Source organism: Stegostoma tigrinum, chromosome 2 (assembly GCF_030684315.1).
Source record: "Stegostoma tigrinum isolate sSteTig4 chromosome 2, sSteTig4.hap1, whole genome shotgun sequence".
Lineage (NCBI taxonomy): Eukaryota > Metazoa > Chordata > Chondrichthyes > Orectolobiformes > Stegostomatidae > Stegostoma > Stegostoma tigrinum.
This window is the reverse complement of record NC_081355.1, coordinates 93,832,124-93,853,104: the sequence shown is the minus strand read 5'-3', so window position 1 is coordinate 93,853,104 and position 20,981 is coordinate 93,832,124. Positions and strand designations below refer to the sequence as shown.

At 43.1% G+C, this 20,981-nt stretch overlaps 1 protein-coding gene across 10 annotated transcripts in view; it reads right to left on the bottom strand.

Annotated features, from left to right (window-relative positions):
* Positions 1-20,981, bottom strand: part of ddc (dopa decarboxylase) — a 156,755-nt gene that overhangs the window by 55,606 nt on the left and 80,168 nt on the right. For all 10 annotated transcript variants that reach the window (XR_007250065.2, XM_048557365.2, XM_048557390.2 and 7 more), the window contains one exon: positions 19,553-19,687. Coding sequence is in view for 9 of the 10 variants with exons in the window: in XM_048557365.2 (XP_048413322.1) it covers positions 19,553-19,687 (135 nt within the window). In the remaining variant the exon portion in view is untranslated. The remainder of the gene's footprint in view (positions 1-19,552; positions 19,688-20,981) is intronic.

Here is a 20,981-nt window from a genome sequence, read left to right as displayed (position 1 = left end):
CTGGTAGACACTTAAGAATTTGAGACCTAGATTGCAGGGTACACTGGCAACTAGTATTAAAAGGTTTTGCATTCATGGGTAGAAGACCAGGTCATGGATTAGGCCTGGCTGCATCTCCAGGCTGCTTGCTTGTTCTCTTAGTGCTCATTCACTTCATACCCACCTGTATAATCATAGCATCCTTGCATTGCCATGGAACGCCTGTTAGTGCATTAGTGCTTCAGTTAGAGACAAAGATTATCAGTACTGTTGTATTGACAGGCTCTTACGCTCAGCCACACAGACTACTTGTCAGTTTGGCTGTGTCAGGATGGGCATCTTGTTGGATGGCACATCAAGACATCAATCTAGGATCATACAGTATGTATTTGGTGCCTACATGATGAATACTGTAATTTTATTCAAACAAATGGCCATGTCTGAATGTTGGTGAGGGCTAGTCCTCAGTCCTGGCAAGAAGTTGCAGTCTGAGAGTCTGTAAGTTACATACCCAGTTCAGGGGCTTGACTGTGGTCATTTTTCCATTTGGGTCAGGCACAGTCAGGGAATACAACTGGGGAGTGGGAAATAATCAGGCTTGTACGACCATCACAAGCAGTTGGGGGAATTTTGTGTTGTCAGTCAGGGAGCTGCAAAAGCAGTGGTCAGGGGCTGGTTAGTCATGTCTAGGGGTTGGTCGTTGAAGTCGGTCAAAGGTCTGAGATGAATATGGTCCTGAGAATCCATGTGCTGATTGCTGAGGATGGTGCAGTAGTCAATGGTAGTGGGCAGGTAAGGGACTTGAAAGAAGTGGCATGTGTTGAGGTGGGAACAAGGACAGTGCTGGTCAAAGGTGATTGGCACCATGTCCATTATTTCTTGCAAATTAAACACTGGGATCACTATTGTGCAGATGTTAGCGGTTCAGTTTCCTGCAATCACCCCTTTGACTATACCTCACGTCTGCTATAGTTTGAAACACATATTTACCTGTTAACTAGTAAGCAATTACAAAACTCAGAAATTAACTAAAGCCTGTAAACCCCCCTGCCAAGTATGCTGTTTTACAGGAACATGCAATGTGATTCTCCTCTCTTCGAGAAGCAGACTGAATATAAAACCATTGGCACATAATATATGTCCAGTGGTGAGCCAACTTCCTTTCCAAACACCTCAACCTGGTTCCCAAAATATGGGGGAGGTTGCTGTGTTTAGTAAGGCACTCAAAAGATTGCCTACCCTTAAGATCTACTGAAGTCATTAATTACTCAATTTAGTTGTAGTTACGGACAGAAAGGAGGCAGACATTTGTTCACATGTTTTGGGAGGTGAACTCTACACATTGGAGGCATCCCCACCAACATGTTAACCATTCCCACCTTTTCCTCATTGTCCTCGCCTTCAAATCCCAACCCCTCCATTGCTTATTCATATTTGGCTACCAGGTTTTGAGGGCAAGATCTTCTGACAGGATATTGACCCTCAGCTTGTTTTCTTTAATTCACTTGTAGGACATGGGCATTGCTGCTGTTCACCATTTATTACCCGTGCCTAGTTGCCTTTTAGAAGTTGGTGGTGAGCTGCCTCTTGAATCACTATAGTACACACATTGTAGCTAGACACACAATGCCCTAAGTGGGGGAATTCCAGGATTTTGACCCTGGAATGGCAATATGTATTCAAGTCAGAATGGTGAGTTGCTTGGAGGGGAACCTGCAGATGGTAGAGTTCCCATATATCTACTTCCCTGTCCTTCTAGATGACAGTGGTCATGGGTTTGGAAGGTGCTGCCTCAGGATCTTTGGTGAATATCTACAGTGCATCTTGCAGATAGCACACATTGCTACTACTATTGGTTGTGGAGGGAGTGGATGTTTGTGAATGTAGTGTCAATCAAGTGGACTGCTTTGTCCTGGATGGTGTCAAGCTTCTTGAGTGTTGATGCAGCTGCACCCATCCGGGCAAGGGGGGAGTATTCCATTAACACATTCCTTGTGGATTGTGGATGGGCTTTGGGAATGAGAAGTGCATGTTGCTTGTTGGATATTTCTCTAAAGGATTTTTTTTATCAAATTTGGTTGTACTGGATGGTGGTGAAGGATGTGTATTATGCTCTTTGAGACTAAAACTGAGCTGCCGGAGCATTCACCAGAGATTCTACTTACAGTGATTCTCTTTTCATATCAATCTTTAGTCCTTTCTATTTCTCAACTATCTGCTGCGTCACAGCAACACCATTGTTGTTTCTCTGCAAAGAAACAAAATCAAGTTCCATACGTACATTGGTGATATTAATGTTAAGCTCACCACTGTCTCTCTCAATCACACCACAGCGTCTGTGTTTTTAGATTATTTGTCCAAAATTCAGTGCTTGATGAACAGACATTTCCTCCAATTAAAACATAAAGAGAACCAAAGCTACTGGTCTTCCACATGCACACCAAACATTGTTCGCTGTGCTTACGTACTTTTGTATCTAAGTCAACACTACAATTGGCGACATATAAACTTTTCACTGTATTCAGTGAGTATATGTGACAACAAACTGTATTCTACAAAGGCTATGCTATGGGTTTCAGCTCTCCTGATCAATATCTCAAACAAAGCCAGACCCCTGCTGCTGTATTTCATCTCGAACTTGTCCATCCATAATAACTCCATCATAATGATTGCTACTTATATCTTTCTAACATCACTCTGCACCAGCTGTATTAGTCCATTTGTTGTCGAAATCTTCACCCCAGATTTTGTTGCTCTGTCTATTATTTGCTGCCTATGCTATCTTGACACACAAATAGTCCTGTTCTGTAGCTTCAACAGCTTGATTCTTCATTTTCAAGTATGCCTGGTGCTGCTCCTGGCGTGCCCTGCTACACTCTCCATTGAACCAGGGTTGATCCCCTGATTTGGTGATAATGGTACAGTGGGGAATATGCCAGGTCAAGAGGTTGCATGTACTGTGTGAGTACATTTCTGGTGCTGCTGATGGCCCACAGCATGAGATGGATACCCAGTCTTGAGTTGTTAGATCTGTTCCCAATTAGCGTGGTGATATGACATACCACACAATATAAGCTATTAAAAACCTGAAGCAAGGACTTTGTCTCCACAAGGACTGTGCAGCGGTCACTCTTACAGATGGACAGGTGCATTTGTAGATGGCAGATTGATAAGGATGAAGTCAAATACGCTTTTCCCTCTTGTTTGTTCCGTCACATCTGCCACGGATCTAGTCTAGCAGCTATGAGCTTTAGGACCTGAACAGCACAAGCAGTAGTGCTGCTGCCGAGTCACTCTTGATGATGAATATTGAAATTCCCCACGCAGAATTTTGTGCCACTGCCATCCTCAGTGCTTCCTCTAAGTGTTGTACAACATGAAGGAAATTAGAATCATTAGCCAGGGGAGGACGGTATGTGGTAATAAGCACACATTTGACTGATACCATGAGATTTCATGGCATCCAGAGTCAATGCTGAGGACTCTCAGAACAACTCCCTCCTGGCTCTACCTCACTGCTGCTACCTCTGATAGGTTGGACAGAATATGGTCACAATGGATGGTGACAACGATCTGGGACATTGTCTGTAAGGTATAATTCCATGTATATGACTATGTCTGGCTGTTGCTTGACCAGTCTTTGAGACAGTTCTTCCATGTTTGGCATTAGACCCCACAAGTTTGTAAGGAGGACACTGCAGGTTCAAGGTTCAACAGGGCTGTGTTGTTTACAGTGCTGAGGTTGGTGCCAGGTGGCCTGTCTGGTTTCATTTCTTTTTTGAGATTTCATAGCAATTGATACAACTGTATGGCTTGCTCGGTCATATCGGGGGCAGTTGCGAATCAACCACATTGCTCTAGGTCTGGTGTCACACGTAGGCCAAATCAGGTACAGATGCCAGATTTCCTTCTCTGAAGGACATGAGTGAATCAGATGGGTTTTTCTGACATTAATTTATAATCATCTTTAGATTCTTAATGCCAGACATTTATGTAATTCAAATCCAATCATCTACCATGATAACAAAGTGTGGAGCTGGATGAACACAGCAGGCCAAGCAGCATCTCAGAAGCACAAAAGCTGACATTTCAGGTCTAGATCGTTCATCAGAGAGGGGGATGGGGAGAGGATTCTGAAATAAATAGGGAGAGAGGGGGAGGCGGACTGAAGATGGAGAGAGGAGAAGATAGGTGGAGAGGAGAGTATAGGTGGGGAGGTGTTCTCTTCCGCACCTACACTGGCCCCAAACCCCACCTCTTCCTCTGTTACATTGATGACTGTATTGGCGGCGCCTCTTGCTCCCTAGAGGAGCTCGAACAGTTCATCCACTTCACCAACGCCTTCCACCCCAACCTCAAGTTCACCTGAACCATCTCCAACACATCCCTCACCTTCCTGGACCTCTCTGTCTCCATCTCAGGCAACCAGCTAGAAACTGATGTCCATTTCAAGCCCACCGACTCCCACAGCTACCTAGAATACACCTCCTCACACCCACATTCCTGCAAAAATGCCATCCCCTATTCCCAATTTCTTTGCCTCCGCCACATCTGCTCCCAGGATGAGGTATTCCACTCCCGCACATCCCAGATGGCCGCGTTCTTCAAGGACCACAACATCACCCCGCAGTGGTCGATAACGCCCTTGACCGTGTCTCCCACATTTCCTGCAACACATTCCTCACACCCCGCCCCCGCCCCAAGAGAATCCTCCTTGTCCTCACATACCACCCCACCAACCTCCGGATACAATGCATCATCCTCCGACACTTCCGCCATCTACAATCCGACCCCACCACCCAAGACATTTTTCCATCCCCACCCTTGTCTTCCTTCTGCAGAGACCACTCTCTCCATGACTCCCTTGTTCGCTCCACACTCCCCTCCAACCCCACCACATCTGCCACCTTCTCCTGCAACCGCAGGAAGTGCTACACTTGCCCCCACACCTCCTCCCTCACCACCATCCCAGGCACCAAGATGACTTTCCATATTAAGCACATGTTCACCAGCACATCTGCCAATGTAGTATACTGTATCCACTGCACCCGGTGTGGCTTCCTCTACATTGGGGAAACCAAGCGGAGGCTTGGGGACCACTTTGCAGAACACATCCGCTCGATTCGCAATAAACAACTGCACCTCCCAGTTTCGAACCATTTTAACTCCCCCTCCCATTCCTTAGACGACATGTCCATCATGGACCTCCTGCAGTGCCACAATGATGCCACCCGAAGGTTGCAGGAACAGCAACTCATATTCTGCTTGGGAACCCTGCAGCCCAATGTTATCAATGTGGACTTCACAAGCTTCAAAATCTCCCCCTCCTCCACTGCATCCCAAAACCAGCCCAGCTCGTCCCGTCCCCCCACTGCATCCCAAAACCAGTCCAGCTCGTCCCCGCCTCCCTAACCTGTTCTTCCTCTCACCTATCCCCTCCTCCCACCTCAAGCCGCACCTCCATTTCCTACCTACTACCTCATCCTGCCTCCTTGATCTGTCCGTCCTCCCCGGACTGACCTATCCCCTCCCCACCTCCACACCTATACACTCCTCTCCACCTATCTTCTCCTCTATCCATCTTCGGTCCGCCTCCCCCTCTCTCCCTATTTATTTCAGAACCCTCTCCCAATCCCCCTCTCTGATGAACGGTCTAAGCCCAAAACGTCAGCTTTTGTGCTCCTGAGATGCTGCTTGGCCCGCTGTGTTCATCCAGCTCCACACTTTGTTATCTCGGATTCTCCAACATCTGCAGTACCCATCTACCACGACAGGATTTGAACGCAGGTCCACAAAACAGTACCTGAGTTTCTGGATTAGTAATATTGTAATAATACCACTAGGCCATTAGTTTTCTGATTTACTGACCCTCATGTCAGGCTTTCAGCTTTCACCTATTCAAACATCTGACTTTAATCATTTGGTTCATTAGAATTACGTCCATTTTATTTTGTCAAGTCAAGTCTTGCTTGGCATGGCTGTTGATGGAAGTGCTAAACATAGTCACAATATATTAAACTGCCTATGCCGCCATTTATTTCTGCCAAGATCGTGGCTTTCAATCCAGGTTATTTGGGTTAGCTGCACCTTCACCCTTGCTTTTTGTGCAGACAAGATTCGCCATGATGTTGTCGTCTAAAGCGCCCACAACAGCCATCCAAACCCTTTCCCATCCTTCTTCTGAACAGTATAGCTTCCGTATGCATCAGCATACTAGGCCATCCTTTAAAGTTTGACACAGTGTTGACTATGAGTATACTATAATTCACAGGTTGATACACGTGCTTTGTCAGAGTGCGGGATTTACCTCATTTTCACAAAATTGTACATTTCAAGTGATTGTGAATTCAAAATGTATGGAAATGAATATATTGGGAAAATAAACATGAGTTTTGTAGATAATAAAATGTGAGGCTGGATGAACACAGCAGGCCAAGCAGCATCTCAGGAGCACAAAAGCTGACGTTTCGGGCCTAGACCCTTCATCAGAGAGGGGGATGGGGGGAGGGAACTGGAATAAATATGGAGAGAGGGGGAGGCGGACCGAAGATGGAGAGTAAAGAAGATAGGTGGAGAGGGTGTAGGTGGGGAGGTAGGGAGGGGATAGGTCAGTCCAGGGAAGACGGACAGGTCAAGGAGGTGGGATGAGGTTAGTAGGTAGCTGGGGGTGCGGCTTGGGGTGGGAGGAAGGGATGGGTGAGAGGAAGAACCGGTTAGGGAGGCAGAGACAGGTTGGACTGGTTTTGGGATGCAGTGGGTAGAGGGGAAGAGCTGGGCTGGTTGTGTGGTGCAGTGGGGGGAGGGGATGAACTGGGCTGGTTGAGGGATGCAGTGGGGGAAGGGGAGATTTTGAAACTGGTGAAGTCCACATTGATACCATATGGCTGCAGGGTTCCCAGGCGGAATATGAGTTGCTGTTCCTGCAACCTTCGGGTGGCATCAGGTTTTCTTATCCACATGTCTTGCTAGCAATGGTTCTGCAGTGCATTGCTTTTATTCCAGCTGTTGAACATATTTGTGAATAGAAATAGAAAGGTCATTTGTGTCTTTAGGCAAATCCTCCCACAGAAAAAGAGCTTCCTGTTGTGTCACTTGTTGAAGCGCTGTCACTTTCAATTTCTTATCAGTTCTATACATGTCACAGTTCAACATAATACAATTAGTATACCAAAGATTTAATAGGTCAAAGTACTTCAATTTCATCAGAAGATGAACTGGTCAATTTATACTTTCATCAGGTATTAGCCGAATTCTGGAGGAAAGGTTTTATATTGTTCTGTAATTGTAGCCACAGTAAATCTAAATTTTTTGGTAAAATCTAATAAAGCCAGGTAACCCATTCATTGTCTATGCATCCTTTCACAAAGGAAAAGATCTCTCCTTGCTGCCCATGCGCTGTTGGTTTTCTGATTGCTCTGCAAATCGCAAAACTGCAGCTGTGAAAGGGGGCAAAAGGACATTAAAGAGTTTTGAAAATCATAAAGTACATACTCACAGTAGTAGATGTGAACACATAATGATTTGATTGGACAATATCCACATGCAAACATGTAACAATTTGATTCGATAACATAGTAGTGACATGGAGTCATAGAGATGTACAGTACAGTAACAGACCCTTCAGTCCAATTTGTCCATGCCAACTAGATATCCTAAATTAATCTTGTGACATTAGCCAGCATTTAGGCTATATCCCTCTAAACCCTTCTTAACTCATGTACCCAGCCAGATGCCTTTTAAATGTTGTAATTGTACCAGCCTCCACCACTTCCTCCAGTAGCTCATTCCATATATGCATTACCCACTGCATGAAAAAGGTGCCCCTTAGGTCCCCTTTAAATTTTTCCCTTTTCACCTTAAACCCATGCTCACTAGTTTTGGACTGGATAAGTTTCAAGCTGGATAAGAAATTTTTGAAATCCTAATCTATCTTGACACCTCTTGATGTGTTTTCAGGTCCCCGCTGATCTTGGCGTCTCTGATTGTGAAAGATCAGTCCGAAACAGAAGACTTGGCTACATTATCTTATATCCTCACCTAAATAAATTTAAAGCCTAGCAACACCCTGATCCATTCTTTCATTGCTTTCACCTCAATACACACGTCATTATCTTTATCCGCACAGCGGTGTCTGAATCCTGCCTACATAATTCCACCTGAATCCCTTCCCCTACGGCTTACTCTCCCTGCAATTTTGCATCACCATCACATACTTCCAGAGTGACATTTGCTGCTCTCAATTATTTTGCATCTCCTATAAACTCCAATATATCTGTCTCAGAATTTCCTGTACATTGTTCTCTCAGGCCCAAACTTAACACTGTTATCAAATGCTAAGACTTGTCCTGATGTCATTGTCTGGTGAACTAAACTCTAGCTGGCAGAGGCTGAATGCTAAATTTCCGACATTTCCTTCTACCCCTCCCTGGAGATTGACTCCACCACCAAATAGCAAGTCTTATTTCCAATGGTGTAGTGTTTTCTATGATCTTCTCTTCATTGCCTCCAACTTCTGGGGACCCCGTACTGCCATCTTTTGTAAAAGCAAGATTTAAATTTTAAAAATCTTTTCATAAATATGGGACAGCCCACAGCACTCAACAGCCAACAAAGCACTTTTAGAAGTGTTACAACATGTTAAAATGGAGGAAACGTGTTCAGTCTATTCCTGAAGTCTGGCAATTGGGTAACAGTCCAATTACAAAACCCTGCAGCAGAATGGAACTCTGGAGTTGGCCTCCTTGAAATTCTAGATCCTCACTGTACTTTAGAGATGGGTCGCATCACTTCCTCTGCTGGCTCTCATGCTGAGACACCCAGTAATGCACAAGATGAAATTATTTACATGGTGTAAAAACTGAAAGTGTTGGAAAATTCAGCTGGTTAGGCTGCATTTGTGAAGATAGAAATTGGGTTAATGTTTCAATTACTAGGGGTCATGAGTTCAAAGTGAGAGGAGGAACGTTTATGGGAGATATGCGTGGAAAGTTCTTTATGCAGAGCGTGGTGGGTGACTGGAACACATTGTCAGTGGAGGTGGTAGACGCAGACACGATAGTATATTTTAAGAAGTATCTGGAGAGGTACATGGATGGTCGGGGAGCAAAGGGATACAGACCCTTAGAAAATAGATGACAGGTTTAGACAGAGGATCTCGATCGGTGCAGGCTTGGAGGGCCGAACGGCCTATTCCTGTGCTGTAATTTTCTTTGTTCTTTTTGATTCAATTATTACTCTTCATATTTTTTCCTTTTTTCCTAACTTTTCATCACTGGAGGCAGGAACTTAAAACATCTTTTTTATTAAAACTAGCATTCTGAAAACGTGCAACACTGTTATGTTTATTCTAAAGCACCAGGTGCTTGCTGGTCTGAAAATCATCAATCATGATATCCATCTGTTGCTTTTGTGTGGTCTATTGTAAATATATATATATTTGCCTGTTCAAAAGTCATGAACACTGGATATTGTGGGTGAATAAAATAGTCAAGGTTGATGTGAAATGAATGAAAGATTTTTGAGTTTGATAAAAAGTCCTTTCTGAAGCTGCTCATGTTCCTAAAGTATGAACATGTATAGTCAACAGACACACTGCACATAGATTAAGAAGAAAATGAGAGCAGTAAATAGGTGAGCAGTGGAAAATAAATATAAAGAAAACACAGAAACGATACGCAAATCATGCATGAAAAGAAAGGAAAACTCAGAGGCACAGTGAAAGGTTAAATAATGGGAAACAAGGAGGCTGGAAAGGCTAGACTGATGGCTGAGATGATCCTACTTTATTGCGAATAGCTTTTCAAGTTTGTATGTATGTTTTCAATAGTATACAGGGCTATGACAAACAATAATTCCTATTTATGTAGCATCTCTAAGAGTTAAACACTTAATTGCTGCACGGGAGCAATGTAAACAAAATATGACACAAGCCAGACAGTTGTTATGATGGTGTAGATGGGAGTTGTGCATGGGCAGTCTGCAAAATCTCCATCATAGCACAATCTAAAGAAATTGCCCAGGTCATTTAGTTTCCCACAGGGCAAATTTTGGAAATATTCATTCATGGGACGTAGTCATTGCTGGCTAGGCCAGCTTTTATTATCTATCTCTAATTTCCAAAGGACAGTTAAAAGTCAACCACATTGCTGTCAGTCTGGAGTCATGTGTAAGCCAGACCAGATAAGGATTGGAGATTTCCTTCCCTAAAGGTCATCAGTTTTACCCATGACAATCCCATGGTCATCATCAGGCTCTTACTTCCATCATCTACCAAAGCTGGATTTGAACCCAGGTCCCTGGATTCATAGACAAGGGATAATACCACTAGGCCATCACTCCCCCTTTCATATGCCTGAAACTCACTGAAAATCTCCATTCAAATCAGAGAGTTCAAGGGTGAAATGAAATTAAGTAAAATATGAAATGCATAGTTTAATTCTTCACTAACTCTTCAACTGATTCCATACTTGCCCTGTACACCCTCAACTGCACTACCATCCTGGCACAATTTAGCCCCACCTCTCAGGATCTGAGGCCTTTCCCTCTGCTAGACCCCACTTGAGACACACACACCGCCGCAACTGACCTGACCGACTCCACCTGCCCCGAGAACCAATCCCTCAGCCTCAGTCGACTCCCCCCCCATCAATAATGCCCCAACCTCCAGTCAGTAAACATGGAGCTGGACAAATGCATGAGGTCAGACAGCATCAGAGGAGCAGGAAAGTCAATGTTTCAGGTCGAAACCCTTTGTCAGCACTTTGCCAGTAGTGATGAAGGGTTTTGGCCTGAAAGGTTGCCTGTTTATCGACCATGTTTATGGACCCTGGCTTCCAGCATTTACAGTCCTTAACTGTCTCCTACGCTCCAACCTCCTCTCCTGCTGCTAGACTTCAACTGACCACATTGGACCCAACCTGACAATAATCCCTGTCGGACCTGATCTGCACACTGCCTGGTCCCACCCCCACCATCATATGGCTCCTGATGCACCTGACCGTATTGGATCCTGGCCCAGATACCAACTGATAAAGTGCCTTAAGGATTTTAAGTTTCAGAATATGGCAGCTGACTGCTGTGAAAAAGGGGAATGGTTTGCTTTCTTCTAAAAGCTCTGCACTACTACAGAGCTGTCACAGTGGAAGTATGGCTCCATATTTCTGACCGAAGCCTGAGCAGAACTTTCCATCAGAAATTCAGAGCTCACACCTTTGGCTAATTAAAAAAAAGGGCTGGTGTGACAATTTTCACGAGATTGCCACGCCTTGGTGAATCTGCCTCACTGAATCACATGAAGAGATATTAGGAGCTGGATTTTTTGCACAACACCTGGGGCATGTTCAAAAAGAGGAGGGTGTGACTAAGCTGTGGAAGTCTGGCATCTAATTGAGGCAGGTCTTCTTTTGCTGATGGGACAAATAAGTGACGTATGGAATAGGCAGGCAGGAAGCTATTATGCTGTTCCAAGGGACTCCTGCTGTGGTGTGAGCCGCAAATATGTGGAGGAGGTGTAAATACTTGACAAGGGCAGATAAGGTTAGTTTAAGTTTTTGGAACCAAAGTAATTAAAATATCTATCTCTGTAAAAGTGAAAAAAATACAAGATGCAGCTGTCAGTTATCGCAAAAAAAATCTGGCGTATATTGATCGAATACGGACCTAGGAAATAAAGCAATTTCTTTTTCTTTATGCTTCTTTAGGATGTGATCATTGCTGCTAGACCAGTATTTGTTGCCCATCCATCAAGCACTTGAGGTGAATGACTTGTGTTGCCAGTTCACAGGGTACTTAGCAGTTAAACAGATTTCTGTGAATCAGGAGTCACATGTAAGCCAGATCACATAAGAATGGTAGCTTTCCTTCCATAAAGGATTGGAGTGAATCAGATGGGTTTTTATGACTATCACTGATAGCTTCGTTATTGAGGTTAGCTTTCAATTCCAGATCTGTATTGATTGAATTTAAATTCCACAGCTGTCGCATCCATAGAGCATTTGCCTGAGTCTCTGGATACCTAACCCAGGGACACTGTCTTCCCAAATTCCTGTTGTTTCAACTGAATTCCTTGGTAACATTTTTCAAAGGCTATTGCCATACGTGAGCCCATTAAGCTTGTCCAGTTCCACTTTCTTACTTTTTTCTTCTTTCCTGTTTAGCCCTTCTTCTTTTTTCTTCTTTCCTTTCTCCCTTTCTTTTTAAGTCTGGAGACAGGCGGGTGAAGGAGGCGGCACTGGCAGCAATTGCAGTACAACCCGGACACAGCTCCACCCCTGACCGGGACCTTCCAGTGAGCGAGGAGCATGCCCTGGGATCAGTGCCCCAGCTCGGACTCACAGGCTACGCCAAGACTCCAGGCCCACAGCTGGTCCCAGGTGCCTGAAGGAGGAGAAGTGGCAGCCTTGGCACAGCATACCAGTGAAGTGGTCTTCGTTCTGGCATGACAGTCTTGTTCTGATGTAGAGCTCTCTTCTTCTTCAACTTCAGCTTCCAGGTATTCCAGCGGCCTGGAAGGTGATCTTGTCCCAGAACGGCAGTCTCATCCTGGAATGGTGGTCTATTCCCAGCTAAGACTTGAGGGTATTCCATCGTTCCTTAATTGGCTTTACCTGAGCCGAGAAGCCATTAGGTGAACTGTGATGAACTTCGTCTTAATTTTAGTTTTATTAATTGTTATTACGTATGATTTCTGTCATTGATTTAGGCGCCTTTGTGGGGTGACTTACAAAACCTTTCACTGTAGTTTTCATATAGAAGGACATATGATCATAAATTTCTATTCTTTTCTATTTTATAATACTTGACTGAAATTCAAAATTACAAAATTAGTTAGTAAATATAATTTAGCTTTTCTAATTTTTGTGCAGTTATGAAAAGATTAAAAATATTAAACTTTTACCATTTGAAGAAAGCTCTTGCTCATACACTGATATTGAGAAAGCTCTCATTTATAACACCCATTCAAAATATTTAAATCCCCTCAAGTGGATAATCTACCATGAAATGAAACTGGATAGGTACTTGAGGGAGTAAAATTGCAATGTTACAGGATAATGACATTTACTTTCCATGTACCCAGTGTTCTGAATGGCCTCCTGCTGTGCTGTTGCAACTCAAAATGTAGGTATAAATCACTAGTATACATTACGACTGTACCTACTGTTGTTTTGGCTTTTCCTTTCCATAAAACTGAGGAACAGAATAAAGCTGTGCAACACTGGCAGACCACAGCAGACCCTTGGTGAATTATATAGGAGTGTGTGGGAACAGTGTCTTAGCCTGGGGGAGGGAGAACTAAGGGTTTTGGCTGCCCAACATCAGACATATGTTCAGCAGAGGTTGCAAAGGGAACCTGACACGCAGTGGCACCTGGCAATTTGGATACCTGTTTATAAACAGAGAGTGTTGTCTAAGCAGGACAGAGTTTGCAAATCCATTATCTTATAGAAACATAGAAAACAGGAGCAGGAGTCAGCAATTCAGCCATTCAGCCCTTTGAGCCTGGTCCACAACTTAACATGATCATGGCTGATTACTACCCTGTTCTGGCCTTCTTGCCATACTCTTGATCCCTTTAGCCCTAAGAACTATATCTAACACTTTCTGGAAAACATTCAAAGGCTTGGCCTCAATAGCTGCAGCTGTGTGACAGTTATCGCTCCTTACTGTCTTGCAGTGATATCCCTGGCAGTTGGAGTGTGAAGCTAGAGGAACACAGCAGGTCAGGCAGCATCAGAGCAGGAAAGTTGATGTTTCGGGTTGGGATCCTTCTTCAGAAATGGTGGGGGTGGGGGGGGGGGGAGGGTGGGGGAGGGGAAGGGGATCTCAGAATAAAGGGAGAGAGAAAGGGTGGGGCTGGAGAACGTAGATGGGTTGGTGAGAGGTGAGTGCAGGTAGGGAGTGGTGAGGATGGATCAGTGAGGTGAGAGGGGAGGTAGGTGGGAGAGAAGATGGACAGGTTGTGTCAGGCCAAGAAGGCAGGGAGGAGAGGGAGGGTTGGTCATGGAATGAGGCCAGGGGTGGGGAGATTTTGAAACTGGTAAAATCTACATTTAGGTCATTGAGCTGTAGGCTCCAGAGGTAGAATATGAGGTGTTGCTCCTCCAGTTTCCAATGGCATCATTATGACACCGGAGGGGGCCCAGGATGGACTTGTTACCCGGGAGTGGGAAGGGGAATTAAAATGATTTGCGACTGGAAGGTGTTGTGTTTGTTGCGAACAGAGAGCAGGTGCTCTACAAAGTGGTCTCCAAGCCTCTGCTTGGTCTCACCGACGTCGAGGGGGCCTCATTGGGAACAGTGGATGCAATAGACCATATTGAATCTGTCTAAATGTGGAAGGTTTGTCTGGTGCCTTGAATGGAGGTGAGGGGGAAGGTGTAGAGGCAGGTATAGCACTCCCTGGGGATGCAGGGAAAGATGCTGGGAAGTGGTGGGGTTAGTGGGGAGTGTGGAGCAATCCAGGGAGTCATGGAGAGAATGGTCCCTACAAAAGACAGATAGGGGTCGGGAGGGAAATATATCTTTGGTTGTGGAGTTGGATTGTAGGTGGCGGAAGTAGCAGAATATGATACGTTGATTAGTTAGAAGAGTTTCAGGGCCAAAGAGATTACCAGAGTTGACAGTTGAGCTGTCTACACCTTTTTGACCTCAGCTGTCTCTGGTTTCCACCTTTCAAAATTCAACATATAATGGCAGAGAGGACAGTTCAACTACTTATGTCCAAGTGTGCACACCCTCATGTCACTCTGAACTTGTAGTTTGAAATGTAGTTGCAAACAGACAAAAACCTAACAGATTCAGTTTTTTTTTCCAGATCTTCTGATGACCACAGCTAGATGTATGCTATGTTTGGGGCAAAACCTTTGCACAATATCAAGCTGACCTCCATACCGTAATAGTTTTCTAAATTAGGACAATGTAAAAGAATTACACAACTGTTTCGGTCCATCATGTGTGCACCTGCTCTCTGACCATTTTGACTTAATGTCATTGTCCTGCCTCCCCCATACTCCTGCATATTGTTCTTATTTGAATAATCATCGAATGCCTTCACTTGAATGCTTCAGTTGAAGCTGTTTCCGCCAAAGCTTGGCAGATGGAGTTTAATGCAGGAATGTGTTGAGTTCATGCACTTTGGTAGGAAAAATTAAACAGTAGAATAGTATTTAAATAGAAAGAGGCTGGTGCAGTGCAAAGGGATGTGTGTGTTCTTGTGCATGAAACACAAGAATGTGCAGATACAGCAACTAATTAAGACAAATTAAATTTTGGCCTTTGTTGCTAAAGAGTTGGAGTATAAGAATAGGAAAACTTTGTTACAAGGCATTGTTGCAGGACATTGGTGAGGCTACACCTGGAGTACTGTGTATGGTTTTAGTCCTCATATTTAAGGAAATATGTGTTAGTATTGGGGGCAGTTCAAATAAGATTCACTAAGCTGATTCCGTGGTCAGAAAAGTTGACTTAGGAAGAACATCAGATATTTACTTCTTAGAGTTTAGAAGATTGAGGGGTGATGTTTTTGAGACTTACCAGGTTCTGAACGAGACTGACAGAACATAGAACATAGAAAGTACAACACAGTGCAGGCCCTTTGGCCCACGATGTTGTGCCGCGGAATAATCCTAATCCAAATATAAAATAACCTAACCTATATTCCCCTCAATTCACTGCTGTCCATGTGCATGTCCAGCAGTTGCGTAAATGTCACTAATGACTCTGCTTCCATGACTACCACTGGTAAACTATTCCATGCGCTCACAACTCTCTGGGTGAAGAACCTCCCTCTGACGTCTCCTCTATACCTTCCTCCTAACACCTTAAAACTATGACCCCTCGTGGCAGTCAATCCTGCCCTGGGGAAAAGTCTCTGGCTATCGAACATCAACAGGGTAGATATTGAAAAGATGTTTGTAAGAGTGAGAAGATCTTGAACTAATGGATATTGTTACTGACTAAAAGGGACTGCCATTTAAAACTGAGATACAAGTTAATTTCTTCTCCCACAGGATAGTGTTTGTTTTGGAATTCTCAACTGACAGAACTGAGGAGGTTAGATCAATGAGAGTATTCAAAGAGCTGGGAGATGGATTTTTGAAACATTGGGGAGTTGATGGCTGTATTGAGCTGTCCCAAAAGAGTAGCTGAGGCCTGGGGCATATCAGTCATGATCTGATGAATGGTTGGGCAGTCTTGAGGGCCAAATGGTATACTCCTGCTCCTATTTTTATGTTCGTACATTTGATTATTTTCTTATTTGAGCCCTGAACAACTTGCTTATGAGAACGTTTTACCTTATCTTGCATTTGTCAGTCTTGCTAATGTTCTAGCTTGTCAATCCCCAAAACACAAACCTATCGAATGTAGAGCAATAAGACTATAAGATATAGATGCAGAAGCAGGCCATTCAGTCCATAGGGTCTGCTCCACCATGACATGGCTGATCTGATAATCCTCAAATCTACTCTCTTGCATTTTCCACATGATCCGTGACTCTTTTACTGATTAAAAACCTGTTTATCTCAGCCTTGAACATACTTAAAGACCCAACCTCTATAGCCCTATGCAGTAAGGAAAGCCATAAATTTGCTACCCAGAGAGAGAAGAAATTCTTTCTCATCTCTGTTTTAAAGGGATGATCCTTATTTTGCAATTAAGCCCAGTGGTCCTCCCACAAAGGAGAAAAAAACCTTTCTGCATCTATCTTGTCAAGTCTCCTAGGAATCTTTTATTGTTCAGTGAGATCACATCTCATTCTTCTAAAATCCAATGAGTACAGCCCAACCTACTCAACCTTTCTTCATAAGACAGTCTCTCCATAAAGGGGATCAAACTCGTGCACTTCCTCCAGAATCTCTTAGATCATTCCTAGATAAGGTTTTTAAAACTGCACACTAGCTGTGTACAGTTTCAGAAAGACCTCCCAATTTTTATATTCCATTCCCTTTGAAATAAATGCCAACCTTACATTTGCCTTCCCTATCAACCACTGAACTTGCATGCCAACTTTTTGAAATTTATGCTCAAGTACTGTCAAATCCCTCTGTGTATCTTTTTATAGTCTTTCTCTATTTAAATAATATTCTGCTCTCCTATTTTTCATGAAGAAGTGCATAACCTCACATTTTGCAACATTATATTTCATCTGCCAAGCTTTTATCCATTCACTTAACCTGTCCTTTTCCCTCTGTAGACACTTTGTGTCATTTGCATCAGTTGTCTTCCCAGTTATTTTTGTGTCATCTGAAAACTCATTTATACTACATTCACTTTCCTGATCCAAGTCATTGGTATATTGCAAATAATTGCAGTCACAGTGCTGATCCATGTGGTACACCACTAATCATGGGATGAAATCATGAAAATGCCCCCCTTATCTCAATTCTGTATCTTCTCTTAGTCAGCCAATTTTCAATCCATGCTCATACACTACCTGCAACACATGGGCTCTTATCTTACTCGTTAAATAATCTTGTGGTACCTTATGATATGCTTTCTGAAAATCCGTATATATCACATTTACTGCTTCCTCTTTATCTATCCTGCTCGTTACCTCCTCAAAGAATTCTAATGAGCTTGTCGAGTTTGATTTCCCGTCCATAAAGCCATGGTGACTCTGCTTGATCATATTATGTATTTTGAAATGCTATGCTAATACATCCTTCATAATAGACTAAAGCATTTTATCAATAATAGACATTAAGCTAACTGTCTCAAAGTTTCCTGTTTCTTTTCTGGTTCATTCCCCTAATAAATAATGGTACAACATGGGCAGTCATCCAATTTTTGGGAAATTTCCAGCATCCAAGGATTCTTGGAATATTACTCCCAGTGTATGCATTATCTCTACAGGTTCAACATTCTAGGATACATCCCATCATGTACAAGGGACGTATCAGTCCCTGGCCCCATTAGTTTCCATAGCACCTTTTCTCTCATCACAGTTATTGCTTTTATTTCCTTTCTTCCTTTTGCCTTTTGCCCCTGGATTATTTAATATTTTGGAATGTCTCTTCCTTTTTACATATTTAGAAAGTTCTTGTTGTCCATCTTGATATTGTATACAGTTTTACCATCAAAGGTTATATTATTTCTCTTTTTGTTTGGTTGTTTCCTTGTTGGTTGTCCATCGTTAGTTTCTATACATTTCTCAATTCTTTGGTTCACCACTAATCTTTGCCTCATTTGATGGTTCGTCTCTCAAAATGATGTATGGCACATCATTTTTCCCAAACGTTATGAAGAAAATAACCAATGAAAACAATGAGTTTTTAATATTTTTCAATACTAATGACTCTGGTCACATTCACAATTAACAGTTCTCAGCTATTATAACATTCTAAATCCCTAATAAGGCCATAACATAAAGGAGCAGAATTAGGCCATTCAGTCCATCGAGTTTGCTCTGACATTCAATCATGACTGATATGTTTCTTACCTTCATTCTGCTGCCTTTCCCATAATCCTTGATCCAGTAACTAAACAAGAACCTATCTATCTCTGTCCTAAGTATACTCAATGACTTACCTTCCACAGCCTTCTGTGACAATGAGTTCCACAGATTCACCACATTCTGGGTGAAGAAATTCTTTCTCATCTCTGTTCTGAAGGGTTGTCTTTTCATTCAAGCTGTGTCCTTGGTCCGAGTCTCCCCAATTAGTAGAAACATCTCCATGTCCACTCTATCCAGGCCTCTGAGTATTCTATAAGTTACAATGAGTACCCCCCAACCTTCTAAACTCTATCAAGTACAGACCCAGAGTTCTCAAACCCTCCTCATATAGTAAATGCTTCAATCACAGGATCATTCTTGTGGAATCTCCTTTGAACCCTCTCCTAGGTCAAGACATCCTTCCTTAGATATGGGGCCCAAGCTTCCCACAATGTTCCAAATGTTGTCTGACCAGAGCCTTATATAGTCTCAGCAGTACATCCTTGCTCTCGTATTCTAGCTGATTTGAAATGAATGCTAAGGGTGCATTTTCCTGCCACCTGAACCTGCATACTAACCTTAAGAGAGTGTTGAACTAGAACTTCCAAGTCTCTCTGTGCTTCAGATTTCCAAAGCTTTTCCTCATTAAGAAAAATTGCCTATGCCTCTATTATTATTATTATCCAAATATATGACTTCAAATTTTTCCACACTGTATTCCATCTGCCATTTCTTTGCTCACTCTTCTAGCTTGTCCAAGTCATTCTGTAGCTTTCCCAGTTCCTCAACCCTTCCCGTTTTTCCTCATATCTTTGTGTCATGTGCAAACAGAGCTAAAACGTCCTTAGCCATTTCATCTAGATCATTATTTTATAACGTGAATAGTTGTGGTCCCAATGTGGAGCCCTGCAGAACTCCATTTGTCACCGTTTGCGTTCCTGAAAATGATCCTTTATCCCTTCTCTCTGCCTTCTGCCAGTCAGCCAATCCTCTATCCGTGCCAGTCCCTTTCCCCGAACACCAAGGGCTTCTATCTTATTTAGCAGCCTCCCATACAGCATCTTATCAAAGGTGCCCTTAATGGTGTCTTTCAATATTTAATAAAGTCAGTTCAAAGAACAGAGTAACAATAGCAACACTCACCTGCTCTGATGTGTAGGCCACTAGCTTTGAAATGACCGAGACCTCTTCAAGATCAGGATACTTTTCTTGCATTTGTGTAGTCATCTTCTTTTTTGCAGCAAGAAGTGTCACAAGTGTACATTCACTGGCTGTGCCCTAAATAAAAAAAAAGGATCATGATTTGGTTGCAGTTAAACAGTTATACATTTCACAGTTTGACTCTTTGGATTATGATAGCCATGCAAGAAATACCAATTAGGCTTAAATAGAGATAACAAGGTGCGGGGCTGGATGAACACAGCAGGCCGAGCAGCATCTTAGGAGTAGGATGCTGCTTGGCCTGCTGTGCTCATCCATTTCCACACCTTGTTATCTCAAATTCTCTAGCATCTGCAGTTCCTATTATCTCTAGGCTTTAAATAGCACTACTTTTACACTTTGCCAACTAGACTTACATCCAATGACCAAATCAAAAACAATATGCATATATTCAAAGATGAGTAGGCTAGGTGAATCGGTCATGTTAAATTCCCCAGTGTTCAGGGTTGTGTAGATTAAGTAGGTTGCAGGGAGTTGGGTTTGGGTGGGTTGCTCTGAGGGTCGGTGTGGACGTGATGGGCTGAAGGGCCTGTTTCCACACTGTAGGGATTCGAAGATTCTATGATCTGGTGTAAGTTGCATTAGATATCAATTTGTTAACGTTGTTCATGGATATTCAGGGGATTCTATCTGAAGTATGCAGAGCTGGAAGATTATAACATGCATCAATTGATCATACCTATTTGATGCTTGCACTGCCATCTCCAGCCAATACCCTCTATTACTTTTGTATAAGTGAAGATGCACTGAACAGCAAAAAGGTCTCCAAACCAGTATTTTTTTAACCTACTTCAAACCAGGATTATTTTGGTAGATTGTCCATTACTTTCAGGTGGATGGAACAGTATGGAAGCAGGTCATTTGGCCCATCAAATCCACTCTGACCTTCCCAGATCTGCACCCTCTAACCCTACATTTCCCATGGCTAATCCACCTAACCCACACATCCCTGGACACTATGGGCAATTTAGCATGGCCAATCCACCTAATCTGCACATCTTTGGATTGTATGAGGAAACCGAAGCACCCAGAGAGAACCCATGCAGACATGGGTAAAACATGCAAATTCCACACAGACAGTTGCTTGAGGCTGGAATCAAACCTGGGTCCCTAGCGCTGTCAGGCAGCAGTGCTAACTGTTGAGTTACCGTGCTGCACTAAGTTAATGGCTGATTGTTTTCTAAAGATTGTTACTGACATTGTAAAAATGGTTTGTGGTTTCTGAAATTGTTTAAACTTGCTCAAGTATACAGAAATTGGCATGATGCATGCTGAAAGACATTTCCCTGACTTCAAAGATTCCAAGCAGATCGCTCCATGTTTAAACTTTCTTATATTTTAATTACCTAAT